Raw genomic sequence first — 18,244 nt, 5'->3', positions numbered from 1 at the left:
GTGAAATTAAAGACCACATCAGCCAGTGCGCTGCTTGTAACAAGGACCAAATTAAATAAGCTAGAGAGCCATTGATGACGCATGACATTCCAGATAGACCATTGATGAACCTGGGAGTTGACTTCTTCACGAGAGAAGGAACTGATTATCTTGTCACTGTAGACTACTGATCTGATGATTGAGAGATAGACCAGCTGACTTCAATGATGACAGGAGAAATAGTAGAATGCTTAAAAGCACACTTCAGTCATTATGGCATTCTAAACATAATGATGAGTGATAATGGCCCTCAGTTCACGAGTGAAGAATTCAGCAGCTTCACAAAGGATTGAGAAATTCAACATTATATATCAACTCCGCACTATCCCCAGTTGAATGGAAAGGCTAAGGTGGTAGCAAAAATTGCCAAAGGAATCATCAAGAAATCAAGCAAATTGTGCACAGATGCATGCAAGGCAATCCTCAAGTGGAAAAACACATCGGCTGAAGGCTTGGAAATTTGTCCAGTTCAAAGACTAATGTCATGCGGCACCCAACTACTCTTCCAATAGAAAAAAAAACTACTGAAACAAGAAGTGGTGACATGTGTGAGTGAAAAAAACAAAGTGAAACAGCAGAAAGCCAGATTTCATTTTGATAAGACTGCCAAGCCATGAGTTGAGCATTGGAAAACCAGTCAGGGTACAAACCTTCAACACTCTCAACAGGAGTCAGCCAATGTGGCAACTTGGGACATGCATAGGGCAGTTGTCACCTCGGTGTACGGGGTGGATGTGAATGGCCATATATTCCAGCGCAACCACAGATATATATGTGCAACTAGAGAAGCTGTTCCTTCACTCCAAGTGGCCTATCAGGAAGGTGGGATCCCACCAGCTGCACAGAGTACAGAACAACCATCATTCCCAGAGGTTCACTGGTCCCCAACAATGGAAATGGAGCACAGCAACAGTTACCACGTCAACAACAAGTGCCATGGGAACATCACCCAGACGAAGAGCCAATAGCGTGCGTGCACCATTAGGAGACCTGCATGATTTGACAACTATATGCAATGCATGTGCAGTGACTGAGGAGAACAATGAACAATGTGTTAATGCATGAGAATAGTTGTGGTATAGCGGGTGACTTGGGTAGCTCACAGTTACACATGATAGTGCATGCAAATTTGTCTTCTGTTCGTTAGGAAAAGCCGGGTTTTTGGGTTTTGAAATGCAATCATCACTACATGCCCTATCTGGCTTGCCATAGTCATGTGACTTCTGCCATGAGGCACTCTCTGTAGGTAGCTATGATACGTTCAGTTCAATAAAGACATCACACTAGAAAGACTGTAGTCTTTGAGCTCATAACAATTATTGATGCCAGCTTTTGTTCCTGATTTATTTAATTAACTTAATTTAGTTCCCTAATTGCCATGGTGGGAGTTGAACTCATCATCCAAGTCTCTGGATTACTAGTCCAGTAACATAACCACTTTGCTCCCATAAAATGTCTTGCTGTTACTTTATATTTGTTGCACACTTAGATTTTTAAGTTTTTTGTGTTGCTGAAGGTGCCAAATGATAATGGCAGTGGGAGAAACAAGGCACCTTGGGTCTGAATGAACAGGGCAAGAATCTGTGTATCCCATTAACCAATCAAATTGAAAAATTGAGAAATGAACAGACAAGGACTGAAAAGGAAACATAATTTAGAGTGAATGAATTCAATACCAAATCAGATATGTAAAGAGAGAGGGAAAATGATTGGATTAATAGAGACAGAGAGGGTCATTTTAAAACATTGACATATTTAAAATCTTCAACAACAATTCATTCCTGAAGGAGTGAGACTCCACACATTAGTTAATTTTCAGTGCCAGAGAGGTTGATGGCAATAGTTAACAATTACCACATTGTTAGGAGGATACTTAAGCTTGAAATGACAAGACTTAACATTTTCTGGAAGTTTTACTTGTTGCTACCATGTAAAAACAGCAACTTAGTGCCACTCAATGTATGTCAATGGTGATATAGACAGTGAGGTGCCATTTTGTGAAGTGAGCAGTGAAGCAGGACGACTCAGGCAGCAACTTTTGGATATTGGCGTTTAACAGCAGACTTGCTTCTCACCTGATGTTGCTCTAGCATTCATGCATAAAAAACAGTAAGTGCCATTCGCCTTGCCATTGTTTTGACAGCAAATTCCAGCCCTTTTGGATTTTTAATGGCATGAAATACCCTTGACTGAAATATTTCCCTTTAGTTGTAATGTGCCTACGCATATCTTGTCACTCAGAGGCCAGATAAACCACCTTCACCCAAGCCCCAGCAATGCTGCACTTGAAACAGCTAATGGAAGATGTGCAAGATTGGTCAGACCGCTATATTTCTGCCACTTCTTTGTTTTTTGTTCTCTTCTTGAAAAACTCATGGATTTATTTAACAATTTTGCTGAATGGGGAAATTGACTTTTTTTGATTCATTTATGGGATGTGGGCGTCACTAGCTAGGCCAGCATTTATTGCCCATCCCTAATTGCCTTGAGAAGGTAGTCGTGAGCTGTCTTCTTGAACTGCTGCAGTCCATGTGGTGTAGGTACACCCACAGTGCTGTTAAGGAGGGAGTTCCAGGGATTTGACCCAGTGACAATAAAGGAATGGTGATATATTTCCAAGTCAAGATGTTGAGTGGCTTGGAGGGGAACTTACAGGTGGTGGTGTTCCCATGTGCCTGCTGTCCTTGTCTTCTAGATGGTAGTGGTTGTGGGTTTGGAAGGTGCTGTCTAAGGATCCTTGGTGAGTTCCTGCGGTACATTTTGTAGATGGTACACACTGCTGCCACTGTGCGTCGGTGGTGGTGAAAGTGAATGTTTGTGGATGGCAAGCCAATCAAGCCAGCTGTTTTGTCCTGGATGGTGTCGAGTTTCTTGAGTGCTGTTGGAGATACACTCACCCAGGCAAGTGGAGAGTAGTTCATCACACTCCTGACTTGTGCTTTGTAGATGGTGGACAGGTTATGGGAGTCAGGAGGTGAGTTACTCACTGCAGGATTCCTAGCCTCTGACCTACTCTTGTAGCCACAGCATTTATATAGCTGGTCCAGTTCAGTCTCTGGTCAATGGTAACCCCCAGGATGTGGATAGTGGGGGACTCAGTGATGGTAATGTCATTGAATGTCAAGGGGCAATGATTGAATTCTCTTTTACACACATACAAACATACAAATTAGGAGCAGCAGGAGGCTACTTGACCCCTCAAGCCTGCTCCGCCATTCAATAAGATCTTGGCTGATCTGAATGTAACCTCAACCCCAAATTCCTGCCTACCCCCGATAACCTTTCATCCCTCTTGTTAATCAAGAATCTATTTAGATCTGCCTTAAAAATATTCAGACTCTGCTTCCACCGCCTTTTGAGGATGAGAGTTCCAAAGACTCACGACTCTCTGAGAGAAAAAATTTCCCCTCATCTCTGTCTCAAATGAACGACCCCTTATTTTTAAACCATGACTGCTAGTTCTTGATCCTCCCACAAGAGGAAACATCCTCTCCACACCCATTCCATCAAGAACCCTCAGGATCTTAAAGGTTTTAATTAAGTCTCTTACTCTTTTAAATTCAAGTGGATACAAGCATTACCTGTCCAACCTTTCCTCATGAGACAACCCACCCATTCCTAGTATTAGCCTAGTAAACCTTCTCTGAACTGCTTCTAACGCATTTACATCTTTCTTTAAATAATGAGACCAGTACTGTACACAATACTCCAGATGTGGTCTCACCAATGCCCTGTACAACTGAAGCATAACCTCCCTGCTCCCTACCCATCAACTCCCCTCACAACAAATGATAACATTCTATTAGCTTTCCTAGTTACCTGTTGTACCTGCAAACTAACCTTTTGTGATTAATGCACTAGGACACCCAGATCCTTCTGAATCTCAGAGCTCTGCAATCCCTTATCATTTAGATAATTTATTTTTCCTGCCAAAATGAACTATTTCACATTTGCCCACATTATACTTGATTTACCAGATCTTTGCCCACTCACTTAACCTATCTATGTCACTTTGTAGCCTCCTTACGTCCTCTTCACAATTTACTTTCCTACTAACTTTGTATCATCAGCAAATTTAGCTATCATTCCTTCGGTCCCTTCACCCAAGTAATTTATATAAATTGTAAAAAGTTGAAGCCCCAGCACTGATCCCTGGGGCACACCACTTGTCACATCCTGCCAGCCAGTAAAAGGCCCATTTATGCCAACTTTCTGCTTCCTGTTAGCTAGCCAGTCTTCCATCAATGCCAATACATCACCCCCTATACTATGAGTTTTTATTTTCTGCAATAACCTTTGATGTGGCACTTTATCAAATGCCTTCTGGAAATCTAAGTACAGTACATCCACTGGTTCCCCTTAGCCACAGGGCATGTGACTCCTTCAAAGAACTCCAATGAATTGGTTAAACATGATTTCTATTTTAAAAAACTATGTTCACTCTGCCTGATTGCCTTGAATTTTTCTAAGTGCCCTGCTATAACATCTTTAATAATATGTTCTAACATTTTCCATATTAAAGATGTTGGACTAACTGGCTGGTAGTTTACTGCTTTCTGCCTCCCTCCCTTTTTGAATAAAGGAATTATATATACTGGGCAGAATTTTGCCCTCAGGTGGCAGGCCCCACCGGCTCATTGGCGGGCGTACAGCCGACCCCCGCCACTGAAACGGGGCCTGCCGCCATTTTGAGTGGGCAGGTTAAGGCCCGCCCAGCGGCCTTCCCGACAGGAAGCGCTATGCGCTTCCTCTGTGGGGGGGTGGAGGGGTTCCCCATCTGTCAAAGTGCGCTCTTTCGGGCATGCACGCGAAAGAGCTCACTGCTCCCTGAGGCAAAATGCTGTCTCAGGGAGTTTACTGACAGGCAAGAAAAGTCAAAAAATAGAGAAATATTAAAATTATTAACATGTCCCCCTCATGTGACAATGTCACACAAGATGGGACATGTTAATAAGAAACACATAATGTTTATTAAATTTTAAAAAAACGGACATGAAACTTCATCCCGCCAGTGGATGAAGTTTCATGAATAATCTGGAGCCTGCTGGGGCTCCTGGCCTGCACGCCAGCCTTAAGCTAATTATCTTAATTAGCCTGTCAATGGCCTCATTTGGCCCACGTCATTTTCCCCTCGGCGAACGGGCCCCGTCCCCAAATCGCCGAGGGGAAAATCCTGGCCACTATCTTTGAATCTAATGGCACCTTCCCCAAATCTAGGGAATTTTGGAAAATTAAAACCAGTGCATCAACTATCTCACTAGCCATTTATTTTAAGGCCTTAGGGTGAAGTCCATCTGGACCTGGGAATTTGTTAGCCCGCAGCCCCAACAATTTGCTCAATACCACTTCCCTGGTGATTGTAATTTTCCTGAGTTCCTCCCTCCCTTCCATTTCCTGATTTATAGCTATTTCCAGGATATTACTTGTGTCCTCTATAGTGAAGACTGAAAGAAAATACCTGTTTAATGCATCCACTATCTCTTTATTTTCCATTATCAAATCCCGAGATGCACTTACTAAAGGACCAAAGCTCACATTGTTAACTCTTCTTATTTAAATATCTATAGAAGCTCTTACTATCCGTTTTTACATTACTAGCTAGCTTTCTCTCATAGTCTAATTTTTCCCTCCTTATTAATATTTTTGTTATTCTTTGCTGTTCTTTATATTCTTTCCAATCTTCTGACCTGCCACCTGTCTTTGCTTAATCATATGCTTTTTCTTTAAGTTTGATTCTGCCTTTAACATTTTTAGTTAACCACAGATGGTGGTTCCTCCCCTTGGAATTTTTCTTTCTCATTGGAATGTATCTATTCTGTGTATTCTGAAATATCCCTTTAAATGCCTGCCACTGAATCTCTATCCCTTAACCTCATTTGCCAGTTCACTTTAGTTAGCTCTGCATTCATGCCCTCATAATTGTCCCGTTTTAAGTGTGAAATACTAGTCCTGGACACACTCATTTCTCCCTCAATATGAATGTAAAATGTAATCACATTATGATCACTGCTACCGAGGAATACCTTCAATACAAGGTTATCTATTAATCCTATCTCATTGCTTAATACCAAGTCTAGTATAGCCTGCTCTCTGGTAGGCTCCAGAATGTGCTGTTCTAAGAAACTGTCTCAAAAACATTCTATGAACTCTTCATCTACGCTACCTTTGTCCATCTGATTTTTCAACTCTACATGTAGATTAAAATCCCCCATTATTATTGCTGTACCTTTCTGTCAAGCTCCCATTATCCTTCCTTTTATACCATGTCCTACCAAGTAGTTACAATTAGAGAGCCCATACACCACAAGTGATTTCTTGCCTTTATCATTCCTCATCTCAATCTAAACCGCTTCTACATCCTAGTTTCCTGAACTGAGGTCATTCCTCTCTAATGTGCTAATACCATCATTAATTAACAGACCCACCCCTCCACCTTTTCCTAACTGTGTATCCTTCCTAATTGTCACATACCCTTCAATATTCAGGTCCCAATCTATGTCATCCTGTAGCCATGTCTTTGTAATGGCTAAAAGATCGTACTTACTTATTTCTATTTGTGCTATCAGTTCATCTGTTTTGTTTCGAATGCTACATCTATTTAGATATAGAGACTTTAGTTTTGTCCTTTTGATATTTTTGTAGCGTCCAGCCTTATCTGCTGATTTACTCTTAGATTTGTACTCTCTGTCCTCTCCTGTCACAGTCTATTTATACTTTCTCTCTTGCCTTGTCTCTACTCTTTGGTTTACCACCTCTTCTCAAATTTGATCCCTTGCCCCCACTATTAAGTTTTAAACCCTCTCTACTTCCCTAATTAGGCAGCTAACCCCAGCATAGTTCAGATGCAGACCATCCCAATGGTACAGGTCCCACTTTCCCGAATAATGGTGCCAGTGCCCCACAAACCAGAACCCACTTCTCCCACACCAGTCTTTGAGCCACACATTCATTTCTCTAATCTTATTTTTGCTATGCCAATTTGCATGTGGCTCAGATAATAATCCAGAAATTATTACCTTTGAGGTTCTGCTTCTTAATTTGGTGCCTAGCTCGCCATACTGCCTATGCAGAGCCCCCTCCCTCATCCTGCCTATGTCGTTGGTACCTACATGGACCATGGCTACTGGGTCCTCCCGCCCATTGGAAGTTCCTCTCTAGCCCTGAGCAGATGTCCCAATCCCTGCCACTAGGCAGGCAACAAAGCCATCTGGGCTCTCACTCTTTTCTACAGAGAACAGTGTCAATCCCCTTTACTATACTGTACCCTGCTACCACTACGTTCCTTTTTGCTCCTCCATTTGGATGGCTTCCTGTACCCCGGTGCCATGGTCAGTTAGCTCATCCACCCTGCAGCCCTTGCTCTCATCTAAACAAGCTGAGAGAACCTCAAACCTGTTGTACAATTGCAGAGGCTCACACTCCTGCGCTCCTGCCCTCTGGTTCCCCTTAATTGCCTCACTCGCAGTCACAACCTCCTGTCCCTTTGCGCAGACCAAATCAGAAGTCTCTATCCCAAGTGGTGTGACTGCCTCCTGGTATAAAGCATCCAGGTAACTTTCCCCTTCCCTGATGTGTCGCAGAGTCTGCAGCTCAGCCTCCAGCTCAATGACTCTGAGCCAAAGTTCCTCAAGCCGCAAACACTTTGCAAACATGTTTGCCCTGGATCACAATGTTATCCAGGAAACCCCACATGCTGCAGCCTTAACACGTCACCTAACCTGCCATCCTTAATGTGTTCTAAGTAATTACTTAATTATATTAATCATTTATCTATGTTGCTTTCTTATATATTTTATTAACTTTACCACAAAATTGTGTACTATTTTAAACCTTAGGGATAGAATAGAACTTATCCACTTACCAGATACTCACCAAACAGCTAGCTCCTTTCTGTGTAGTAGAGCAAGAACCAATTTTTATGGCATGAGAAAGACAGAAAGAGAAAACAAACAACTCCTTTTCCCCTTTCACCGAGCTCCCCTCTCACCAAACTCCAAGTCTTCACTCAGTCAGCTGCGCTCCATTTGGAGATGTTGTTGGGGATGTCCATTGTTGGAGATGTGCATTTTTGGACCTAGTCATTGCCTGGCATTTGTGTAGCGCAAATATTATTTGCCACTTTGCAGCCCAAGCCTGGATATTGTCCAGTTATTGCTACATTTGGACATGGACTACTTCAGTAACTGAGGAGTCATGCATGGCACTAAACATGGTGCAATCATCAGCAAACATCTCCACTTCTGACCTTATGATGGAAGGAAGGTCATTAATGAAGCAACTGAAGTTGTTTGGGCCTAGGACACTACCCTGAGGAACTCCTGCAGTGATGTCCTGGAGTTGAGATGACTGGCCTCCAACAACCACAACCATTTTCCTTTGTGAAAGGTATGACTCCAACCAATGGAGAGTTTCTCCCCTGATTTCCATTGACTGCAGTTTTGCTAGGGCCCCTTGATGCCACACTCAGCCAAATGCTGCTTTGATGTCAAGGGCAGTCACTCTCACCTCACCTCAGGAGTTCAGCTCTTTTGTCCATTTTAGAACCAAGGCTGTAATGAGGTCAGGACCTGAGTGGCCCTGGCAGAATCCAAACTGGGCATCAGTGAGCAGATGATTGCTAAGCAAGTGCCGCTCGATAGCACTGTTGATGACCCCTTCCATTACTTTACTGATGATGAAGTGTAGACTGATGGGGCGGTAATTGGCCGGTTGGATTTGTCCTGCTTTTTGAGGGTAGGACATATCTAGGCAATTTTTCACAATGCCTAATAGATGTCAGTGTTGTAGCTGTACTGATACAGCTTGGCCAGGGGCGCAGCAAGTTCTGGAGTACAAGTCTTCAGTACTATTGCCAGAATATTGGCAGGGCCCATAGCCTTTGCAATATCCAGTGTCTTCAGTTGTTTCTTAATAACATGTGGAATGAATCAAATTGGCTGAAAACTGGCATCTGTGATGCTGGGGACCTCCAGAGGAGACCAAGATGGATCTTCCACTCAGCACTTCTGGCTGAAGATTGTAGCAAATGCTTCAGCATTATCTTTTGCACTGATCTGCTGGGCTACCCCATCATTGAGGATGGGGATATTTGTAGAGCTGCTTCCTCCAGCGAATTGTTTAATTACCAACACTGAATCCACCACTATCAACATCCTGGGGATTACCTTTGACCAGAAACTAAACTGGACTAACCATATAAATACTGTGGTTACAAGAGCAGGTCAGAGACTAGGAATCCTGCAGCGAGTAACTCACCTCACATCTCCCCAAAGCCTGCCCACCATCCACAAGGCACAAGTCAGGAATGTGATGGAATACTCTCCACTTGCCTGGATGAGTACAACTCCAACAACACTCAAGAAGCTTGATACCATCCAGGACAAAGCAGTGAGCATGATTGGTACTCTATCCACAAACATTCATTCCCTCCACCACCGACGCACAGTGGCAACAGTGTGCATCATCGACGACTGGATGTGGCAGGGCTGCAGAGCTTAGATCTGATCCATTGGTTGTGGAATTGCTTAGCTCTGTCTATCATTTGCTGCTTATGTTGTTTGGTTTTCATGTAGTCTTGTGTTGAAGCTTCACCAGGTTGACACCTCATTTTTAGGTATGCCTGGTGCTGCTCCTGGCATGACCTCCTGCACTCTTCATTGAACCAGGGTTGATCCCCTGGCATGATGGTAACGGTAGAGTGGGGGATATGCCAGGCCATGAGGTTAGAGATTGTGGTTCAGATCAGTTCTGCTACTGCTGATGGCCTACAGCGCCTCGTGGTTGCCCAGTCTTAAGTTGTTAAACCTGTTCAAAATTTATCCCATTTAGTACGGTGGTAGTGCCACACAATGCAATTGGGGGTATCATCAATGTGAAGATGCGCCTTCATCTCCACAACGACTGTGCGGTGGTCACTCCTGCCAATACTGTCATGGACAGATGCATCTGCAGCAGGCAGGTTGGTGAGGACGAGGTCAAGTATGTTTTTCCCTCTTGTTGGTTCCCTCACCACCTGTCACAGACCCAGTCTAGCAGCTATGTCCTTTAGGACTTGGCCTGCTCAGTCTGTGGTGGTGCTACCGAGCCACTTTTGGTGATGGACATTGAAGTCCCCCACCCAGAGTACATTCTGCGCCCTTGGCACCCTCATTGCTTTCTCCAAGTGGTGTTCAACATGGACGAATACTGATTCATCAGCTGAGGGAGGGCGGTACGTGGTAATCAGTAGGAGGTTTCCTTGCGCATGTTTGACCTGATGCCATGAGACTTCATGCTGCCACTTCATAGTGGGATACACAGGTGCTGCAGAGTGCTGCAGTATTATGCCAGCTCAAGTTACGTTTTCTTTATTTTGCTGGTAATTTGATTTAGTTTTGCACAACATTTAAGTGTTACAATTTTGAATTTATCTTAAATTTCTATTTAATGCACTATAAGGGTAGGCAGAGTGAGCTCAAGCCTGTACCAATTCCTCTCTTGAATTTGCCAGCTGAAGGTACATATGAAAATACAGAAGCTACATCCACAAAGCCTTCTCCAGAGGCCTGAAATGTAAAGACTAGACCTCCCCACAACCACCAGCAATCAATCCGTCTTTTGAGAGGGACAAATAAACAGATGCCCAGGATCAATTCAGAAAACATGATGTGGAAGATTCATCTTCCACTTCCTTAAGCGATAAGAACTAGTCCAGGAGACCACATTCACCATTCTTATGTTAATTGCATTCCTGTTCTATACTGTTATGATCCTTGGCCGGCCTCTGGGTAGTGGGCGAAGATCTAGTTAGAGACCAATAACAGTTTGTTTAAAGTAAACAAAGTTTGAGATTCGAGATGCTTACTAAGTGGATAAAGCCATAGATTCCACAGGTTTTGAACAAACAAAAATAAACTTCACTATACAAGTTCAGAAAGATAAAACAGTTTACAATATCTATCTTATACTCTGGCATTCAGGGTAAGTATGAGGTGTATATGAGTTGACAGGCGAACTATGGTCAGACACACCACACTACACAATAGATGGCAGGTGTGACCAAACCAGATTCCACGGATTTCACAACAACCCACCTAGATGTTTGCCACCTTGTGAGCCAATGTATCTCACTGAAACTTTGTCTTTCTCACAAGGGTTTTCAACCTCCACATTTGAAGGCCTCACCTTGTAATTCTCTCCAAAAGTCACTCCCAGTAGGATCACTTCAACAACGACCCACATCGCAGGGTTTCAATCTCACCTTCCAAGATTCATTTCCCCTGGATCTCCGAGTACACTCAAGCTTCACCTTCCAAACACAATTTCCGATCCTAGGCTGTGCCAAGCAGAACACCACTGCTCAAAAGGGGTACCTTTGCCGAACGGCTTGCAACACAGAGTTACCAACCTTCAGCTGCCTTCTCAGATCTTCAGGGGCTCTCTTGTGCCCACTTTTCACTTAAAGTCTAACGCCTGCTTTCTTTAATTCAGAGCCTGACTCTCTGTCCTTTCTTGTAACTTAACTTAATGGGACCTCTTTCTGTTCCCTATCTTTTATCTCTTGCCTGGGGCTCTCTTTTCGGACCTCTCTCAATCCCCCTCCCTGGTTTGAGACCTCCCCATGTCCCCTACTGTGTCTTGCTCCCTTGGACACCTACTAGACAATGCTGTTCGCTTCCAGGACATCTGACCTGCCTTTCGTACCATTCTCTCTTTCTTCTTTCTGTGCAGGCGCTCAGGGCTGATCTCCGGTCTGAAGACAGTAAAAAAACCTGAACTTTGCATGTGCAGCCATTCCCCGGCCAGTGCATTTACAGGAGGCCTGAAGTTTGTCAGCAATGGCAGTTCCCAACCTCCCAAGGAAAGTATAGGTTTCTTAACAATGCACTATTACATAATATGTGCACAATTCTTGTGAATCGATGGTTGATAAATGTATATTTATCAACGGAGAACCTCTGTGGAGTGGCAATCACTGTCGGATTGCCACTCTGCATCTTTTTACTTACACTGGAATGGAGATGCACATTTCCAGCCCGGGCCTCCAACCTGGGCCTGCTGAGAAATGTGTGGCACAGGAACTCTCGAGCCCTTTCAGTGCAGGGGAGCATTGTCGGAGGAAAGGAAGTCACGCCCCCTTTTTACGGCACTAGCTGCTAGCTGCCATGAAGCAGGCAAGCTTAAAGGTCCCAGCCATTTTAACAGGATAGAAGCGTGTAAGGTTAGTGGATAGGGTTGAGTGGGTGGGTCGGATGGAGGGGGACTCGTGGTGGATTGGTGGTGGGGGGGTGTCGGGGGTGGGGGTAGGCAGGGTAGTTGGGGTGTAGGCGTTCTTGGGGCCTGGGGAATGGGGGATGTTTGTGGGCTGGGGGTGTAGTCGGCGGTTAGCAGTGGGGGAAGTTGGGTGGTTGGGGTTTAGTCAGGAAGAGGGGGGTCGAGTAGTAATGGAGGTGGGGTTGTCAGGAGGTCGGGTGATCAGGGGGGTTGGTTTGGTAGTTGGTGGGGTTGATGGGGGTCAGTACCATAGTTACCCATGAGTTAGAAGTGGTTTTAATCCTAACCTTTCCTGGGGAACTATTCTGGTGAATAAGTCAGAACCATCAGAAGTTTCCGATTTAAGTTGGAATTTCGGATGGTTCCTGGTGCAGGGTAATTGCCCAACAGAAGTTTAAGCTTCCCAGGCAATTCCCATCAAGTCATTACCTGGGGACTTCCGGAGTTATCCACCAGCTCATCTTCTGGAATACCTGGAATACCCACCCCACCCCTGGGTAACAGAAGTTCTGGACCATTATAAAAAAATCATGCAATCATGCATTACAATGCTAGATACCAATAGCTTTTCACATCCCCCTCAAACTTCTGCAGTCCCAAAGTTTCCCAGGCACTTCCTCTGGAGCTAGTAAGTTATTGTTCGCTCCTACTTAGTGAGCTCCATCTCTTCTTACGATCTCTATGGCTGTGCCCTTCTGAGGGCAGTGGAGATTGAAACAGTGTGATTTGACCCATGGACGTTTCTTCTTGCACTATATTATTTTGCCCATCATGACATTTATGATGTCATTTGTTATTTTCACTTCCAACTTATTTGCCACGCACTTGCAAAGTGTAAGTACAACACCTTTTTGCAATTAATACTTTCTTTCATGTCCATGTGTCTGTGCTGCCATTTTACAGTAATATCCATATCTTGCCTTTAAGCTCTTCCTTAAGGCATGCAGCTTCTTCTGAACTCTTCACCAGATCCTTTGAATAGTTGACATTGAGTTCTCATTTTTAGTGGCTGTGATTATTACCTCCTTAGCATATTTAATAACCTTCTTCTGTGGTATTCCCTTTCAGAGGTTTCCTATATATACAAAGCCTGGTTACTAAATTGTCTTTGTTTCCCTGAATTTGTATTAAGTCATTATCCACAAGAATTGTGGACTCCACAGCTACATTCACCAAATTTTTGACGTTTACACCAGTTGAGTATTGTAGCTCGGAAGCTTGAGAAAGAGTGAAAGGTTTTAATTTGCACCATGAACAGCTGCTATTTTTTATTCCCACTGACAAAATTACAATTTCAGAAAGTGCGCATTTCCAAATCTGGCTTTTCTCCGATTTCATTTAATGGTCATAAATTAATAATAATTTCTTTGTGAAACAAGATGAGAATCTCACCGAAAATAAGTAAATGATTGTGCGTGTGGGATTGCAAAATTCAGAAATGGATTTAAAATTTAGATGCAGCTTGATGTTGGAAGCCCCAAGGTTTCTGGTGTCACTAATTTTTCTAATCCTTCTCGAGTAGTTTTATTAATGACAATGAAACTCATTTATATAGCATTAAACTTTTAAGCCTGATCTGTCAGATATTTATTTCTCGCAGGTTTGTTGGGAAACCTACCTGTTACCATCAGAACTGGTGATCCAAGTCATCATGTAGCTAATACTCTTAGAATTGGCTTTGTCCCTGCAGTACTAATGGGCTTCTCCTCCTTGTAACCTAGAACCCACTGCAGCACCATTCAACGTCTCAGCCAGAAGCCTGTCAGCTTCAGAAGTGCAAGTTTTCTGGGAAGCTGTTCCTTGGGAGACAAACAAAGGAAAAGTGCGCGGTTATGAGGTAAGAAAAATTAATCCTTTCATTAGTTCTGAAAGATGGAAAGAATCCATGTAATTACAACTAAAGTTCATGCAAATCAACAGGGTCTTTTGGGAATAATTTATCTTGGAAAATGAATCTATAATGAGTCAAGTCGTTGTAGTCAGTGGGTAAACAAGCCAATTCATTTTGATGTAAAAAGTTATCTGCCTAATGACTGTGAAAGAATGGTGATATATTGCACAGTGCAAATTGTTTTTTGCTGTTAAATAATTGGCCAAAGTTCAGTCTATATCAAGGTTAAGTCAGTGAGAAGATAACTTCGGATCCACTATTACTTGAGTGATTACTCTTAGAATGGCTTGTCTCTATTATATTACTTAATGTAAAGTTCTGTATGTTTTAATAGAAAGAACCATATACTCAATATTTTGAATTCCCACTCCAAAAAGTTTTCACTTTAATATCAGAAATTTTCAAATCAAATAAAAACAATGTGGTTGATGCAAAATTCTATTTACAATAACTTTGACCAGCACAAAGGGTTTTAAATAAGTCAAAAGAAAGGTTAAAGGTAAAAACAAAATACTGCAGATGCTGGAAATCTGAAAGAAAAACAGAAAATGTGGAAAAACTCAGCAGGTCTGACAGCATCTGTGGACTGAAGAAGAGTCACACGGACTCATTATGTTAACTCTGTTTTTCTTTCCACAGATGCTGAGTTTTTCCAGTATTTTCTGTTTTTCTTCTAAAAGAAAGGTTACTCTGCCCATGGTCCATCGTGGACCATGTCTAATTAAAGAATTACGGCCTTTGACTTCTACCTACCATAGAACCATAGAAAAGTTACAGTGCAGAAAGAGGCCATTCAGCTCATCATGTCTGCACCAGCAAAAAGAGAAAAAATAAATTAGTTGTTCATTTTAATCCCGCTTTCCAGCACCTGGTCCGTAGTCTTGCAGGTTACAGCACTTCAGATGCAGATCCAAGTACCTTTTAAATGAGTTGAGCGTTTCAGCCTCAACCATCAACTTAGGCAGTGCATTCCAGATGCCCACCAACCTCTGAATGAAAACGTTTTTCCTCATGACCTTTCTAATCCTTCTACCAATCACCATAAATCTATGCCCCCTGGTAATTGACACCTCAGTTAGGGAAAACAAGTCTTTCCCATCTACCCTATATAGGCCCCTCATAATTTTGCACACCTCAATTAGGTCACCCCTTAGCCTCCTCTGTTCTAAAGAAAATAACCCTAGCCTATCTGATCTCTCCTCATAGCTGCAATTTTCAAGCCCTGGAAACATATTTGTGAATCTCCTCTGCACTCTCCCCAGAGCAATTATATCCTTCCTGTAATGTGGTGACCAGAGCTGTACACAAAATTCCAGCTGTGGCCTAACCAGCATTTTATACAGTTCCATCATTACATCCCTGCTTTTGTAGTCAATCCCTCACCCAATAAAGGAAAGCATTCCATATACTTTCTTGACCGCCTTGTCCACCTGTCCTGCCACCTTCAAGGACCTGTGGACATACACTCCAAGGTCTCTCACTTCCTCAACCTCTCTCAATAACTTCCCATTTATTGAGTATCCCCTTGCTTTGTTTGCCCTCCCCAAATGCATTACCTCACACTTTTTCCGGATTGAATTCCTTTTGCTACTTCTCTGCCCACTCAACCAAACTATTGATATCATTCTGGAGTCAACAGCTATCCTCTTCACTATCAATTACACAGCCAATTTTTGTGTCATCCGCAAATTTCCCAATCATGCCTCCCATGTTTAAGTCTAAATCATAAATATATACAACAAACAGCAAGGGCCCCAACACTAAGCCCTGAGCACAGGAAACCGTTTTCCATTCGCAAAAACATCCATCAACCATTACTCTTTGTTTTCTGTCACTGAGCCAATTCTGGATCCAACCTGCCACCTTCCCCTGTATTCCATGAGATCTCACTTTCCTGACCAGTTTGCCGTGTGGGACTTTGCCAAATGCCTTACTGAAATCCATGTAGACAACATCCACTACACTACCCTCATCAATCCTCCTTGTTACTTCCTCAAAAAATTCTATTAAGTTAGTAAGACATGATCTTCCCCTAACAAAACCATGCTGACTATCCCTGATTAAGCCATGCCTTTCTAAGTGACAGTTTATCCTGTCTCTCAGAATTGTTTCCAGTAATTTGCCCACCACCAAAGTCAGACTGACTAACCTATAATTCTCTGGCCTATCCCTCGCACCCTTTTTAAATAATAGTACAATGTTTGCAGACCTCCAATCCTCTGGGATCCGGCCTGTATCTGCTGAGGATTGGAAAATGATCCTCAGAGTGTCCACTATTTCCTCCCTGGCTTCCTTTAACAGCCTGGGATACAGTCCATCCAGCCCTGGTGATTTATCCACCTTCAAGGATGCCAGTCCTTCCAGTACTTCCTCTCTCACTATGCTTATTGTACCTAATATTTCACACTCTTTCTCCTTAACTAGAATGTCAGCATCATCCCTCTCCTTTGTGAAGACAGAGACAAAGTACTCATTGAGAATCCTGCCCACATCTTCTGCATCAACCCACAGGTTACCATGTACATCTCTGATAGGCCCTACCTTCTCCATAAATATTCTCTTGCTCTTAATGTACTGGTAATACATCTTAGGATTTTCTTTGATTTTACCTACCAATATTTTTTCATATCCTCTCTTTGCTTTCCTAATTTCCATTTTTACTTCACCCCTGTACTTTCCATACTCCTCTAGGCTTTCTACAGTATTAAGTTTTTTGTGACTGTCATAAGCTTTCTTTTTCTGTTTTATCTTACTCTCTCTGTTTCTGGATAACAAGGGGGCTCTAGATTTGGCAATACCATACTTTTTCTTTGTGGGGGCATGTCTACACTGTGCCTGCAGAATCTCGCCTTTGAATGCCTCCCACTGATTTGACATAGTTTTTCCTTCTAATAGCTGTATCCAGTCCACTCTCGCCAGCTCATCTCTCAGCTTTGTAAAATTTGTCTTCTCCCAATTTAGAACTTTTACTCCTGTTCTACCTTTGTCCTTTTCCATAATGATGCTAAATTTAACTATATTATGGTCACTATCTCCAAAATAGTCCCCCACTGCTACTTCATCCACTTGCCCAGCTTCATTTCCTAAGACTAGATCTAGAATTGTGCCCCCTCTCATTGGGCTTGTCATGTACTGGCTAAAAAAGTTCTCTTGAATACAGTTCAAGAATTTTGCACCCTCTGTACCCTTCACACTGTTCGTATCCCAATTGACATTAGAGTCCCCAATGATTACTGGCCTATTGTTTTTGCACTCAGAAATTCGTCTACATATTTGCTCTTCTAACTCCTTTCCACTGTTTGGGGATCTATAGTAGACTCCTAGCAGTGCCCTTTTTTATTTCTGAGCTCATCCCACATGGCCTCATTTGATGCTTCATTTAGTATATTATCCCTCCTCACAGCTGTAATTAATTCTTTAACCAATAATGCTGCACCCCCACCTTTTTTATCCCCCTCTCTATCCTGCCTGAAAATTCTGTATCCAGGGATATTGAGCTACCATTTTTGCCCCTCCTTAAGCCAAGTTTCCATTATAGCAATGATATTATGCTGCCATCTGTCTATCTGTGTCCTCAGCTTATCAGCTTTATTTACTATGCTCCTTGCATTTACATATATGCCTTTTAACACTGCTAAATTCCTGTGCTGCACACTTTTGAACCTGTGCTGCTTCTGCCTTTCAGAGTCATTCACTAATTCTCCATCTCCCATTCCCTGCTCTGAATTTGCCCTCAGGTTCCCATCCCCCTGCCAATCTAGTTTAAACACCCCTGCAACAGCAGTAGTAATGCCTCAGAAATTCGATGCCCTTCCTTCTCCACCAGCTTTCCAGTCATGTGTTTACTCGCTCAATTCCCCTATTTCTATACTCACTTGCGTGTAGACTGGGCGTAATCCTGAGATTACTGTTTTAGAGGTCCTGCTTTTCAATTTCCTGCCTAGCTCACTAAATCTGCTTTCAGGACCTCATCCCCTTTCCTACCTAAGTCATTGGTACCAACGTGGACCACGACCTCTGGCTGATCATCCTCCCCCAGAAGAATGTCCTGCAGCCGCTCTA

General features: G+C 42.9%; 1 protein-coding gene across 4 annotated transcripts in view; it reads left to right on the top strand.

The window, feature by feature from the left end:
- The window catches only part of LOC144681763 (contactin-4-like), a 1,677,954-nt gene that overhangs the window by 1,525,462 nt on the left and 134,248 nt on the right, over positions 1 to 18,244 (top strand). For all 4 annotated transcript variants that reach the window (XM_078543733.1, XM_078543732.1, XM_078543731.1 and 1 more), the window contains exon 19: positions 14,013 to 14,128. In XM_078543733.1, the coding sequence (XP_078399859.1) occupies positions 14,013 to 14,128 (116 nt within the window). The remainder of the gene's footprint in view (positions 1 to 14,012; positions 14,129 to 18,244) is intronic.

Source organism: Cetorhinus maximus, chromosome 6 (assembly GCF_964194155.1).
Source record: "Cetorhinus maximus chromosome 6, sCetMax3.hap1.1, whole genome shotgun sequence".
Lineage (NCBI taxonomy): Eukaryota > Metazoa > Chordata > Chondrichthyes > Lamniformes > Cetorhinidae > Cetorhinus > Cetorhinus maximus.
Note: the sequence above shows the minus strand (reverse complement) of the source record. Positions and strands in the feature narration are given on the sequence as shown.